The sequence below is a fragment of the Populus euphratica genome, unplaced genomic scaffold (assembly GCF_000495115.2).
Source record: "Populus euphratica unplaced genomic scaffold, PopEup_1.0 scaffold2.1, whole genome shotgun sequence".
In the NCBI taxonomy this organism is placed as follows: Eukaryota; Viridiplantae; Streptophyta; class Magnoliopsida; order Malpighiales; family Salicaceae; genus Populus; species Populus euphratica.
The window spans coordinates 7,181,881-7,196,006 of NW_011499846.1; the positions used below are offsets into that span (position 1 = coordinate 7,181,881).

The 14,126-nt window shown below is 36.0% G+C and overlaps 2 protein-coding genes and 1 long non-coding RNA gene across 3 annotated transcripts; all 3 read left to right on the forward strand.

Moving 5' to 3' along the window:
- The first annotated feature begins 853 nt into the window (after positions 1-853).
- Positions 854-5,848, forward strand: LOC105136836 (shaggy-related protein kinase alpha-like). Its single transcript, XM_011042334.1, has 13 exons — positions 854-1,061; positions 2,156-2,348; positions 2,468-2,560; positions 2,647-2,706; positions 2,888-3,160; positions 3,304-3,378; positions 3,587-3,643; positions 3,733-3,873; positions 3,963-4,013; positions 4,424-4,519; positions 4,614-4,697; positions 5,224-5,326; positions 5,411-5,848. The coding sequence occupies exons 2-13, from the start codon at positions 2,235-2,237 to the stop codon at positions 5,491-5,493; spliced, it is 1,230 nt and encodes a 409-aa protein (XP_011040636.1). The 5' UTR covers positions 854-1,061; positions 2,156-2,234; the 3' UTR covers positions 5,494-5,848.
- A 151-nt stretch (positions 5,849-5,999) lies between these two features.
- LOC105136847 (uncharacterized) lies at positions 6,000-7,228 on the forward strand. The gene is made up of 2 exons (XR_844427.1): positions 6,000-6,460; positions 6,563-7,228. It is a non-coding gene; the product is annotated as an uncharacterized LOC105136847 (long non-coding RNA).
- Positions 7,229-10,168: 2,940 nt separating this feature from the next.
- Positions 10,169-12,636, forward strand: LOC105136854 (polygalacturonase At1g48100-like). The gene is made up of 6 exons (XM_011042350.1): positions 10,169-11,021; positions 11,124-11,291; positions 11,374-11,418; positions 11,510-11,717; positions 11,816-11,897; positions 12,025-12,636. The coding sequence occupies exons 1-6, from the start codon at positions 10,614-10,616 to the stop codon at positions 12,524-12,526; spliced, it is 1,413 nt and encodes a 470-aa protein (XP_011040652.1). The 5' UTR covers positions 10,169-10,613; the 3' UTR covers positions 12,527-12,636.
- Positions 12,637-14,126: the final 1,490 nt, after the last annotated feature.

A 14,126-nucleotide genomic window follows, 5' to 3' on the forward strand; every position in this document is an offset into this window, starting at 1 on the left:
GTTTAAAATAATGATAATATTGTTTTTAAGAAGTTTTTCATTTAAAAATAATACTTGTTTATACTAACATGTTAAGATGATTTAAAAACTAATTTTTTTAGAAAAACTCCACCTAAAAACTGTTAAAAAAATTTATATATTTTTTCATTTCAAAAATATTGTTGAAAAAATTTAAATTTTTATTATTTTTTATTTTAAATTATTTTTTAATGTTTTTAAATTATTTTAATATGTTGATGTTAAAAATATTTTTTTAAAAATAAATAAATTTTATTTTAATATATTTTTAAATAAAAATATTTTAAAAAATAATTATAATTATATTTTCAAACACGCTATAAATAGACAAAATCTTCCTGATTAAAGAGGTTAGGACAATATTTTGAACTGATATCCTGCATTCAAATGTTTGAAAGAAGGAAAGATTAATGAAGTAACAGTATGAGAAATTACAGAGTGGAAACAGCGCCCCTTTTTCATCATAAATACATTACCAGCAATAATTGGAGACGGCCTTATAACAGAATCCGACCGAGTCCAACCGGCTGTAGCTGGTCAAAAATCCAAACCGTCAAATATTTTTCGGAATCCCGCATAACGACACGGCTTAAAGTGTTATCTACGAAAATCTTTGGTCTCGACTGCTGACCGGAGAATCTACCTTTAATTTACGCTTTGGCTGTGGCAAGGCCTCATTGGGAGAAGACTAAAAATAAAAATAAAAATAAAAATTGATTTATTCAAAGGGAGGAGACGGGGAAAGTTTGAAAGTGGAAGAGTGGGGCCCAGCCAGGGTTGAACGGTCAAAAAGAAGGGAAGTGAGAAATACAAGAACAACACATAAATGTTTGGGCTGTTGGACTGTCCTCTCTCTCTCTCTCCATCCATCCATCCATCGATCTCTGTCTCTGTCGAAGAACAAAATAGGGCAGTCCTACTGAGTACTTTGGTAAAAAGACCTATTCCAAAATCTAAACCGCAAACCATTTATTTTGTGAAATCCTGTCATGATTTTGCCTCGTCCTGCAATCCCATTTCTTGACCTGATCTCCGAGTCTTGAGTAAGTTTCTCCCTTTCCACCATGCTGATTTTTATTTTTGATGGATTTTTTTTTCAAGTGGGTTCTCCCCCCCTCCTCTCTCTCTTTTTAAGAAGTTAATCTTTGTGTTTTTAGTTTATAGATCAGGTTAGTTTCGTTGTTGCTTTTGTTTGATCTGTGTGTGCATCAGGAAAGATCTTTGCTTTTATGGTTTTTCATTCCTTTTGCTACTACTAGTTATGCTCTTTTTCTTTTTTGGTCTTGTGATAACTACGCAAAAATTTGGGAGTTTTGTCGATCTTCATTTTCCTCTCAGTTAACTTTTTTTTTCCCTTGGCTTTGCTTTGCCTCTACTCAAAATGTGTTTTAATGGTGCTTAACAGGAAAAAAGAGAAATAAAAAGCTAATAAATCCCATTTCAAGCTAACTTCAGTGTTGGCTGCCCAGACAAGAAAAACCCATCTTAGTGAAACTTATCTTGCTCTCTCTTATGCCTTTGGTTTGTAGGGGTTTATAGAGAGATGAGAAATAACTGACCAAACATGTCTGAGATTAATGATAAGTGTGTATGGTGAAAGAAATTAAACATCTTTGACCTTGCCTTGCCCTTTTCAGCATTTTAGTACTGCATGAAATTAGTGTTTGGCTGTTTGCTTTAGTGCTGATAGGAGCCTAGCTTGCAACTGCTTGTCCAGTGGAGTGTGGCCATTGATTTCTATGTCGAATCTATTAATCTCTTAACCTTTAAAAGCATCTCTCATGCAAAGTTTAATTGATCTTCAAATCTATCTGTTTAATAACAGATGATTTGGTTGCACATGGCATTTTTTTAATCAACTCTTCATGATCTAACCAAGGTCTTAGTAACAACACATCACATGAATTGAAGTAGAATGCATTTCTACGTTCTGTAATACAGGCAGTTTGCCTGGATGGCTCTTTACACTTTGTTTTTATCATTTTTCCTTGTTAAGATTGTTGGTGTGTAAAAATCATCCTATATTAGCTCGGCAACTGCCCTTGTATCAAAAGGGACCCAGATTTTGCTTATGCATTGATGACATGCTCCCTTTCTTTTACATGAAACAGCTAACCTTGATAAGTCTTATACACAGGTAAGTTGCAGAATCTTGATTGAGTTGGCAAGGTGAATTCCTAAGAGGATCTTCTTTATTTCTTTCTTTTTTCGAGAGAATGGCTTCTGTAAGTGTTGTCCCTGCTCCTGGATTGCGAGATAGAAATAGAAACTCAACTGGTGTTGATAAGTTGCCTGACGAGATGAATGACATGAGAATTAGGGATGACAAGGTACACAAGCTGCCATCTCCACTAAACTGAGATTGCCTTCATGTTCATCACCCACCACTTGTTGATTGCTTGGTTGCAATATTATTTACTTGGAAGGAAAATGTCTAATGATTTTTCAGGAAATGGAAGCAACTGTGGTTGACGGTAATGGAACCGAGACAGGTCATATAATTGTCACAACAATTGGTGGAAAAAATGGCCAGCCAAAGCAGGTTATTATCCTTAAATGTTAGCCTGTTGGTCAAATAGATTCTTATGTTGTTTTTATATGATATAATTTTCTCCCTGATGAATGCAGACAATAAGCTATATGGCTGAACGAGTTGTTGGGCACGGATCTTTTGGAGTGGTGTTCCAGGTAAGTTGTTGTCTAGATATAATGCTGATCTGCATGCTTTTAGCTGGTTGATTCTCACATGTGTTTGGATTTATATTTGGATGAGGCACTAAATTTTCTTTTCTGCTGTGGTGTTGGTTCAGGCTAAATGTTTAGAGACTGGCGAAACTAAATTTTCTTTTCTGCTGTGGTGTTGGTTCAGGCTAAATGTTTAGAGACTGGCGAAACTGTTGCTATTAAAAAGGTTCTGCAAGATAAAAGGTACAAGAACCGGGAGCTGCAAACCATGCGTCTTTTAGACCACCCTAATGTAGTGTCTTTGAAACACTGTTTCTTCTCAACAACTGAAAAAGATGAACTCTATCTTAACCTGGTACTTGAGTATGTCCCTGAGACCATCCATCGTGTAATCAAACACTACTATAAGATGAGTCAAAGGATGCCTTTGATATATGTCAAACTTTACTTTTATCAGGTATGAGTTGTATATGTGCTTTCTTTCCTATCTGAGATGTGCTTGTTATTCGTTAGATATAGGTTATTTCATATGAGGTTCAACGGATGCAATTTCATTAACTTATGGCTCTTATTTGACCTTTTTTCCTTACTAATGGACAGATTTGTAGAGCTCTTGCTTACATTCACAATAGTATTGGAGTGTGCCATAGAGACATAAAGCCTCAAAACTTATTGGTATGTTAACAAGGGTACTTGATTTTTGTCTTACTTGGAGTAGGACCTCCAATGTTGAATGTTTGTGCAGCAAACTAATAAATGTGCTTTTAATACAAAATTTTAGTATTGTTTTTTTGATATGTCAATCCTACTTTGTTGTCTTTTTTTTATGTACTTGCAATATTACTTTCTCTAATTGTGAATCTGCTGTATTTATTTGGAACAGGTGAACCCACATACACACCAAGTGAAACTATGTGACTTTGGAAGTGCAAAAGTTTTGGTTTGTATTTTCCTATTCTGGAATTATGTCATAATTTTGAGTTACAATTCACATAATGTAAATCATTCTAATTTTGGTTGTTTTGACAGGTTAAAGGAGAACCAAACATATCTTACATATGTTCCAGGTACTATCGAGCACCTGAACTTATTTTTGGTGCAACTGAGTACACCTCTGCCATTGACATCTGGTCCGCGGGTTGTGTTCTGGCTGAATTACTGCTTGGACAGGTAGGTAGTTTTGTTTTTTACAAGGTTTTCTTCCTGTATGTTTTGTTACTAAATTATACAAGTGACACCAATATTTCTGTTGATGACAGCCTCTCTTTCCGGGTGAGAGTGGAGTAGACCAGCTGGTTGAAATTATAAAGGTAATAATTGTTTCCTATACAATACCTTGATAAAAAGTGTAATGGCATGAAAATAAAGAAAAAGAACTTTTGGGGCGGGAGGGGAGGAGGGATCAGGAAGGAAGGCTTGGAACTATGCTTCTCACAGAAAAAAGTGCTAGATTGGTCTGTATAAAGAAAACATTCACTTTCAGTTCATCACTTGATTATAGATGTCATGAAAAGTGGGATGTTCCTTACAATTCCTAATCCTATGAGCCTATTCCCATCCTGAACAATGGGTGAAGTGGCGAGGTTTTGAATATGTATTGTCACATTTATATTGAATTTAGAGGGATCATTTTGGGTTATGTTGCTGAGATTGGAAATTTCTAGCTCTTTTCTCCATTGTAGTCTCTTTTCTCCCATGTGATTTATGTATTCTCATGCAGGTTTTGGGTACCCCAACAAGGGAGGAAATTAAGTGCATGAATCCTAATTACACAGAGTTCAAATTTCCTCAAATTAAAGCTCACCCGTGGCACAAGGTACCAGCAAAAATCACTTCTGCCTTGTCTCTAAAAAATAAGCATGTACAAATAACATGAATTATTCACCTATATGCCTGCATATGATTGACAGATATTCCACAAGCGCACGCCCCCTGAAGCTGTGGACCTTGTCTCCAGACTATTACAGTATTCTCCGAACCTCCGAAGCACAGCTGTGAGTATAAAATTCTAGCGAGATCCTTTGAATATTGTTATTTATTTTCTTTGTTTTGCACAGCAAGATCAAATGAAAAATTATTCTTTGAAGTGCGTATCTTTCTGCATTACCTACTCTGCTGTATTTTCTGATCATAAATTGTTGTTTCCTTGTACAAAAGATACTCTCCATGTGTGTCCGCTCTTTGTATTTTGAAGTCATTCCAGGCACTTAATGCATCGCTTTGTCAGTTGTACCATTTAAGAGATGAATCAGATCCGGCTTATGTGTCCTCAGAGGGAATACCACTTTAGATGTACTAATTTTCAGACAGAATATTAGGGAAATGGGGAACCCCAATTGGGCATTTACCTTGTAGACTTGTAGTTGAGCTTTCTATTGTATGTGCAATGTAGCATTGATTGAATGAATGAATGGGCCTCTTCAGGTTTTAGCTGTATGCTTTCGTTTTGTGGCTGCCTTTTTTTGTTGGTAATGCTTTTGGTTTCATTTATTTATTCTTATAATTTATTTTGCATTGCAGCTGGAGGCTTTGATCCATCCTTTCTTTGATGAGCTGCGTGATCCTAACACCCGTTTGCCAAGTGGACGCTTCCTTCCACCACTGTTCAATTTTAAGCCTCATGGTATGACCAATTCTTAATGTTCTTTCATTATTCCGTTGAAGTTCCTGTTAATAACTGTTCTTGATGTCTATCTACTCTGTTCAGAGCTTAAAGGAGTGCCCCTTGAGATGCTTGTCAAGTTGATCCCAGAGCATGCAAGAAAGCAATGCGCCTTCCTTGGGTTATGATGCGGTACTTTGTTGTCTGGCTGTCTGCTCCTTGCAGAAAAATGTGCTCCGCTGTAGAGAAGTAGCTAGTGGTCTGTTTAAAGTGAATCATATTCAGGCTGTGTTATTTGTTATGCATCTCCAGTTCTTTTATTCCATTTTTACAATTATTTGTTAGGTTATGTTCTTCTTCCATCTTTGTGTAAAGAGCAGGTAAAGAAGGTTCTGCTTAGTCTGTTGTTAAGACTTCCATGGCATTACTGACCCTTAATTTTAAGTGAGACAAATTGCAACACCACAATTTATTGTTATGTAGTTTTCTTGACTACAATTCGATCCCATGTGATGAGGATTTTACATTGAAAGGAGGTTTTTTGGTCCTCGGTGTTCGTTGTATTTTAGATGCAAACCAGATCATGCAACTCTGCTTGTTCTATCATTCTTACACGATTCATGGATGTCTGAACGTATTTTAGATGCAAACCAGATCATGCAACGCTGCTTGTTCTATCATTCTTACACGATTGTGGCTTCGTACAGGATTTATTCTATGAAATGCTACAAGGATGGTGAAGAGTGCATTTAAGTTGAGAAAGTGAAAATCAAATGAAAACCCTGTATATGGTGTTGAAAATTGTAGTCCTTGCATGTTAGGCATATGGAATTTGTTGGGTCCCAAATTTCAAAGGTAAGCAGCATCATAGACTTTTTGTTCCGAACAACAACGCTTTTTAGTCATGCGTGGACTGGAAGTTATGCTGGAACCGCCCTATCAATTCTGCTCATAAAGAATAATGGGACATCAATATGGATTTTGTGAAAAGGGAACTTGATATCCTAGTCTGCTTTCCATTTCAGGTTCAGTGGTTCGGGAAATCATTAAAATAACCTCAAGATATAACAGGGGAGATGTATTTTTAGCAATCTACAGTGTCCATTCCATTTCCGTCCTTCCTTCCTTGCATGCTTGTGCCTTTAGGAAGCTTGAGTAATCTTTCGAGGACTAAATCTATTCTTTGCACAAGATGAATGAAATATTTATTGATAAGATCCGCTGCATTGGTGCTGACTTCGTCTTATTGATCACCAGGAATCCAGACAGTACAATTTTTGAAGAGGAGATATGAAGTCGTCCAGCTTATAAATTGAAATGTTTGGGATTCTGTCGCACAAAACATTCTGTAGATTGAAAATTCTTCTAAGCGCAGAATCGTAAGGTATAGTGGTGATCCGGGCTAATCTTTGCATTAAAAATCTAATTGCTAGACACAGAAACCCTGTGTTTGAGGTGGGAGTCACCTCACAAGCTAGTTTTTGAGAGAAATAGGATCAAGACCACCAAACAATTGCTATCAGAGCTCATGTATGCTAGCAAGTCTGGACCCGACAATCAGAGTAAAAAACTGGTTGTTGTGGCTTCAACCTAAAGCCAGATGTGTGAGGGGGGAGATTGCTGCAGTTATCCGACATCAGTAGTGGAAGAGGCTGGCGAGGGAATTTATAAGAAGCTAGCTTTTGACGAAGAAATATGCTCAAGACCACCACCTAACAAAAACAGCATTCAAGCCATCTATACCAAAAGCTTTATACGGACCCTGGACCGATGTAAGAAAAGAGCATCTTTGATCTCTATATCAGCAACAGGCATACATAAAGAATTATAAGCACGGCTAGAAAGCATAGAAAAAGCACCTGAGATCGGAAATTCCTCCATTATTTGCTAGTCTTGATCGAAATAAAAAGCTTAATTCCCTTATGGACATGTCATTGATTATGGCTTTGAAATTGAATTAATGTGCTGTTCTGTTCTGCTTTGACTAACTTACAGAAAATGTTATTTCATAGAATATCACTAGCAGAAATGCTTCTGAAAATTGTAAAATTGTTCTTCTCTACAGATAACATGCAGCCAGCATATATGCATCATCTTGAATTCTTTTCTGGGAAGACTGAAACTCCTCAAGTGATATCCAATCTTACAGTGAAAGCGATCAGATCCCAATCGCAGAATGGGAACATCAGATTGAACGTCATTGGCCATATCGCCGAAAGGAGCGATGGAGAAACCATGACTAGACATGGTTTGCATTGATATGGTCGGTTATAAAATAAGATTCAACAAACCTTACCAAAGCTCTAAGTGAAGTTCCCACTACAAGGAAATATAACTAAATTTTAGGCAGGCATTCACCGTCCAGTTCTTAAAGCGGCCCACTTTCGAAAAGTAGGTCTCTGCCTCTTTTTTGTCGAATCATACAAATGCTGTTGAAGTGATAGCAAGTTTTTAAAGCTATTTCAATCAAAACCTGATGGTCACCTGATGAGCGATGTTACTCACCTATATTAGTTCTTTTACCCATCAATTTCATTGCTTACACGACAGTCGGGCTATTTTTCTTTTCTGGGATAAAATTTCTCCTAAGATATGCTACATTACGTGATAAAAAAACCTTGACGACCAGCTAGCATCTGCCATGTTTCAATGGGTAATTAGTTAAACATAATATTGGGTTAAGCATTTGCTTGATTGCTAGTAATCATATTAAACACGATGCATATACAGCTCAACAGCCAGGCGAATATGCAATATTGCAAGTAATTCATTGTAATCTGATTGCCCATAAAGAAGGGTTTTTCCATCATCATGGGAAACCAAATATAAATTATCTGCAACCCCGAGGGCATGTGGCTTTTGATCAGCTGTGTTAAGTGTACTTAATGATGCAAGAGATTAAGGAAGAGTTTAGCTATCGGATACGGAGTTGATAAAGCTGGACTATATTGACAGGGAAAACCAACACAAGCATGGCAGAAAACAATAGTTCAAGCTTGATTTGGGAATGTTTTTGCACACCCTACAGTATTTTGGCCATGACTCTTGTTACGGGTGTCAAAATGACGCGAATCATTGCAATTCAAAAACCCTGTACCAAGCAAGGCACACGTCGCAGGCAAAGAGCTACGCTTGTTGGGGGCTGTTTCGAGCCCCAAATTCCATCTTTTAGGTCTCTATTTTTCTTTTTTTCTTTTTTTTGCTATTTTTGTTAACTTTTCGGAACTTTATTTTGTGTTGATTTTTTTTTAATTGTTACTTAAATTTTTCTAACTTGTTTTATAATTTTATTTTACTTTATTGAATAAATCAGAATTTATCATATTTGGTAATTTTTTCAACTATAGTTATTTAAGCCTAACTTATGGAACCAATATTCATATGTTTTTGATACTCAAAATATTATATTCAGGCTTTTCTCTCCTATTGTCAGATTATCTACGTTGTCTAGGTTTTTTCTCAAGTCCTTTTCATTCCAATCCCTTCCAGATTTTTCTTTAATCTCAATTTTCATAGTTCCAACTAGCTAGTTGATATCTGAATTGAACTTTCCAGTTGTTTTGTTTTATTTAATCTTTGATTTCCATGGAACCTCATAGAGGACATGATCGTGGCAGAGGAGGATGATTTCTGAACGAGGAAGTTCCCCTTAAAGAGTATAATGTTAATAAATTGATAATTGAGGATATGTACGAAAAGGCAATTGAGTATATCATCGTGAATCCACATCCATTTTAAAAAAACTTGTATAACGAGTGTTATCAAAGAAAGAAAACTTAATTAATCAATTTCTAAATTTATTTTTTAAATTTTTTTTAATTAAATTTCATAAATTTTAAAATTATTGAAATCTTATATGATTATTAATATCAGAACTCGTAAAATTAATTAAATATATATACAAACTAATCTAAACATCTACATTAATAATAATAAAAACTCAAATTCAGGATGAATGCCATGAAGGTTTAGATTTTTTTAGTGGAGCTACTTGAATTTGCAAGCACCATCTAGGTTGAAAGATTAAGATTGATCAACTGATTGCATATGGTAGAGTGAATGTATAAGTAGGTCATGAAAAACATGAAGGTGAAGTTAATAGACATTAGACTTAAGAGTCGTGCCTCTGCATGAAGGAGAGTTCTTTGAATTTTTTCCGGAATGGGTAAATTAATGCAAGAGATTTTAGAGGAGTTGAGTCGTCAGATAAGAAGTTATAGCACTAGACTACCTTAATAGTTCTTGCAAGAAAATTAAGAGCTATACTTGTTGAGGATTGTTTCGAACCCTAGATTCCATCATTTAGGTCTCTATTTCTTTAGTTCTGAGTTTTTTTGCTATAATTTCCAGAACTTTATTAAGTGGTTTTTGCTTAGTTTGTTCCGACTTGTTTTAGACTTTATTTTTATTTTATTGAATAATCAGAATTTATCATATTTGATAATTTTTCTAGTCCTAGCTATATAGGCCCGGCTTGCTATCTAATTCAGATAGCTTCTCTTATATTTAGAATAATATTTATATTCTTCTCTCTTGTTGTGAGATTACTACGGAGTCCAGGACTTTTCTCAGGCAGTTTTCGTCTCAATCTCAATTTTCATGGTGCTGGCTGCGTTACACGAGCTCAAAACCAAGTGCTTTCAACTGTAGCTTCAATCGTAACACTGCTTAATTTAAACAACGCTGAAATCTAGATAGAGATTTTACAAATTTCAGGGCCAGTCACAAAAATCAATTTCGATCCTCTCAAATAGATATGTTGTCAAGCTTATGGGCATTATAATATGTGACATTGTTGAAATAACTGATGAAAGTGGAAGTTATGGGAGGAACGTGGGGGGCTTATTCGGCTCTTGCTTCCTTTTACCTTTCTCCAGAACAGTCATCTGCAGGCTCCACATTCTCTACAAAATAAAAAAGAAATGCCTACAAGGAATCCGGTATGTTCCCGCCACCAAAACCATTAAAAAAGGTGTATGGTGCAAACTAACATTTCTCAAAGTCCTTTCCACTATCCACTGTTATTATAAATGTGGAATCAGGCCTTTCTGATTCTTCATACATTCCAAAGACAAACATAGTTAATCTTTGGCAAGTTGCTCTGGTGCTCACAGTCTCTTGTACAAGCCACTGGCTTGTTTCAACTTCCCACAACTTAGGCGCATTCTTTAGATCTTGTTTCAGATAATTCATAGTGCAAAAGCAATTCGATCAGGTTTTCTTTTTAGTTCCAACAAGTGGAAAGACTTTCTCTAGAAGAGAATTTTCTTGTTTCCACTATTTAAGAACCAGCCAAGTTGAGCTTAAAATGAAGCATTCTCGCGTCTCGTTACTTGTATTTGGGATTTCTTTCACTTGCCTCTTCCTTGGCATCCAAGCTAGGTGGCATTACCATACAAAACACCACAAGCATAGTCATCTTCACAAATCATCAACCATTTCAGAACCTCCAGCTCCTCCACCTGAACCTGCTTCTCATCCATCCGTGCCTGCTAATCCATCTGGTGGGAGTGGCAACTCTACTGGAGTTTTTGATGTACGAAGTTTTGGGGCTATTGGTGACGGCGTAACAGATGATACGGACGCGTTCAAGATGGCATGGGACGCAGCCTGCAACCAAGATGATTCTCCTGTCATCCTTGTTCCTTATGGTTTCCAATTCATGATCCAATCTACAATTTTTACTGGTCCTTGTCAAGGTGGTCTTGTGTTTCAGGTAACATGCTTTGTCAGTCCTGTCATGTTGTTTTTTGTGCCTCTTGAGGTTTGTAAGGACTTACTCATTCTGATAATTGGTTACGTTTTGTTCAATGAGAAGGTTGATGGGACTCTTATGCCACCTGACGGACCTGATTCTTGGCCACATAACAACAGCAGGCGTCAATGGCTTGTATTTTACAGAATAAACGAAATGTCACTTCTAGGAGGTGGTGTAATAGATGGCAGAGGAGAGAAATGGTGGGATCTTCCTTGTAAACCCCACAAGGTATTGCTGAAATTCTACTTTATTGCAACCTGGAAAAATTAGGGTTGACTTGTATTACTGATCCTTTTCATATATGGCACAGGGAATAAATGGAACAACAATGCCTGGACCATGTGATAGTCCAATTGTTAGTCATCTACACTCACAACTTCTATTTTCATGCTCATTGCAAATTAACTTTTGGATCGATTCAGCTTAACATAACATTTGTGATGCAGGCCATAAGGTTCTTCATGAGCTCAAACCTAACCGTGCAAGGACTTAAAATCAAGAATAGCCCGCAGTTCAACTTCAGATTTGACAACTGCAAGAATGTTCATGTAGAATCAATTCACATTACTGCTCCTGCTTTAAGTCCCAACACAGATGGAATTCACATAGAGAACACCAATGGTGTGGAAATATATAATTCAGTGATCTCTAATGGTTAGTGCAGGACATAAAAATATTTCTCCTTATCCATTACTAGCTTCCCTCAAAAGCTCACTAACATCACGTTGTCTGATATTTACCTGTTCATATAGGCGATGATTGTGTATCAATCGGGTCAGGCTGTTATGATGTGGACATAAGGAACATTACATGTGGACCGAGTCATGGAATCAGGTATGTACAGAATGTTACTGGTTTTCTATATATAGGATTCTTTTCTTAGAATTTTTTCTATCACATTTTTTTTTGGACTTCTAAGCTAATCTCTTACAAATTCTTCCTTTCATCGAATTTAAAACAGCATCGGGAGTCTAGGAAATCACAATTCCCGAGCCTGTGTTTCCAATATCACAGTCAGGGATTCGGTGATTAGAGTCTCGGATAATGGAGTTAGGATTAAGACATGGCAAGGTGGATCAGGAGCGGTATCAGGAATAACATTCAGTAATATTCACATGGACAATGTCAGGAATCCGATAATAATTGACCAATTCTACTGCCTCAGCAAGGGGTGCACCAACCAAACATCTGCTCTTTCAGTATCAGACATTCTCTACGAAAACATAAAAGGAACTTACAATATTCGAAGCCCACCAATGCATTTCGCCTGCAGTGACTCGGTACCATGTACCAACTTAACACTGTCAGATATTGAGCTTCTTCCTGCTGAAGGAGATTTAGTACTGGATCCATATTGTTGGAATGCATATGGGAATTTCCGAACTCTAACTATTCCTCCAGTTTCTTGCCTGATGGAGGGCATTCCTAGATCCAACCTGAATAATAAAATGGATTATTGTTGAGCTGCTAGATTCATATGTAAAGTGATTTCCATATTATATTTGCATTTATATAATTGAAAGAGAAACCATGAATGTGGTATCATGGTAACTCTAAGTAATTATGCGATGAATGTGGAGTGGCGTATTTTGATCTTCTCCTCAGATATATTATATGACAAGTTTAGTTCTTCAACTTTTGTTCAAAATTGCATGTCATGCATCTGTAGAATGCTAGCTGGAGCTTAGACATCCGCCATTATTATGTTTCCAAACATAAATATACATGCATGGATCATATCTCAAGCATGTCTCCAATGTCGATCAATACTCAAACAAGATATTCGTTTGAGGGATTTCAAGAAGATAGAGCATCCATTTCTAAAAGGGACTGCATATCTGAATGTAATGAAGTTTTTGTATCATCTGTCAAAATTAATTGGTTAAACAATTTATGCATGGATGAATGATGATCCAATCACAAACTTAGAGATAGATGTAGCAATATCATTACTGTTAGTGATGTAATGCAGGATAAACTAATTATCAAAACAGAAAGTAGAATATTCCAACTTTCCGCTTGTCATGCGAGTTGGTGTATGGCGAGGGAGATGAGGACAAGAACTCTTACTCATTTATGTAAAGTATACGAGACATGATGAAGGATCTACCTAGCTAAAAGAATAATTTGTGAGAGTAAGTGAAGACATCAGAGGATACTGGTGTGCTGATGTGGGGCCAAACTTCTCTGAACATGCTGCACGCGCAGTCGCTACTATAACCATAAATTAGGATGTCTATGGAAATAGAATACAAGTATACGAAAATGACTCCTTCCATGTACTTGCGTGCTCTGAAAAAGTTCCTGTCGGTGCACGGGTTAAAATCCAATTGCCACCCACCAAAATCTGGGTTTTTTTTTTTTTAATAAATATTAGGGTGCAGCGGACCGTCTAAATTCATGAAAAAATCATCTGTTTTATTATTGTGAATTGTAGCCTTTAATATATTTTTAAAACTTGACTTCAATGATTTCTAGATATATAAATGTTAAAGAAGAAAAAAATTGGATGCATGTTTAATTTATTCCATATTTACAATTCCTTATAAACAATGATCAAATGAAATACATAAAAAAATGAGACAAATATATATATATATATATATATATATATAAGGAAAGAAACAATTATGATTATTTTTTTCCATGTTTGGTATGAGAGAAAAGAAAGTGAAAAATCACTCATGAAAGTTTTCATCTTATTTTCCCATGTTTGGTACAAGAAACAATTATAATAAAATAGTTGTTTGCGTCAATTACACTGTTAAATAAAAAAAAATAATAATAATAATTATTTGCGTCAATTACACTATTAACAACATGCCAATCATTTGTTTGCAAGCTTGCCCAGGAAATATTAAAGAAGAAAAATGGTTGAGGTTAAAAGAAAATAAATTAGAGTAAAATGAAGTTAAAATAGAAATTAATCTTTCGTTAATATTATTACAAAGAGATAAAAGAAAAAATCATGTGCAATTCAAGTCCAACTGCTGTTTTGTCCATCAAAAACAACTAACGGCAGGTGGTCGTCTCCAAATCAACCTCATCTTTACCAAAATACAT

Excerpts from the sequence above, each read along its gene's own strand:
- LOC105136836 (XM_011042334.1), top strand. The coding sequence starts at position 2,235 with ATGGCTTCTGTAAGTGTTGTCCCTGCTCCTGGATTGCGAGATAGAAAT. Across the intron at positions 2,349-2,467 it reads TGAGAATTAGGGATGACAAG|GAAATGGAAGCAACTGTGGT; the intron begins GTACACAAGCTG and ends ATGATTTTTCAG. Across the intron at positions 5,327-5,410 it reads GTTCAATTTTAAGCCTCATG|AGCTTAAAGGAGTGCCCCTT; the intron begins GTATGACCAATT and ends TACTCTGTTCAG.
- LOC105136854 (XM_011042350.1), top strand. The coding sequence starts at position 10,614 with ATGAAGCATTCTCGCGTCTCGTTACTTGTATTTGGGATTTCTTTCACT. Across the intron at positions 11,292-11,373 it reads TTCCTTGTAAACCCCACAAG|GGAATAAATGGAACAACAAT; the intron begins GTATTGCTGAAA and ends TATATGGCACAG. Across the intron at positions 11,898-12,024 it reads GGACCGAGTCATGGAATCAG|CATCGGGAGTCTAGGAAATC; the intron begins GTATGTACAGAA and ends AATTTAAAACAG.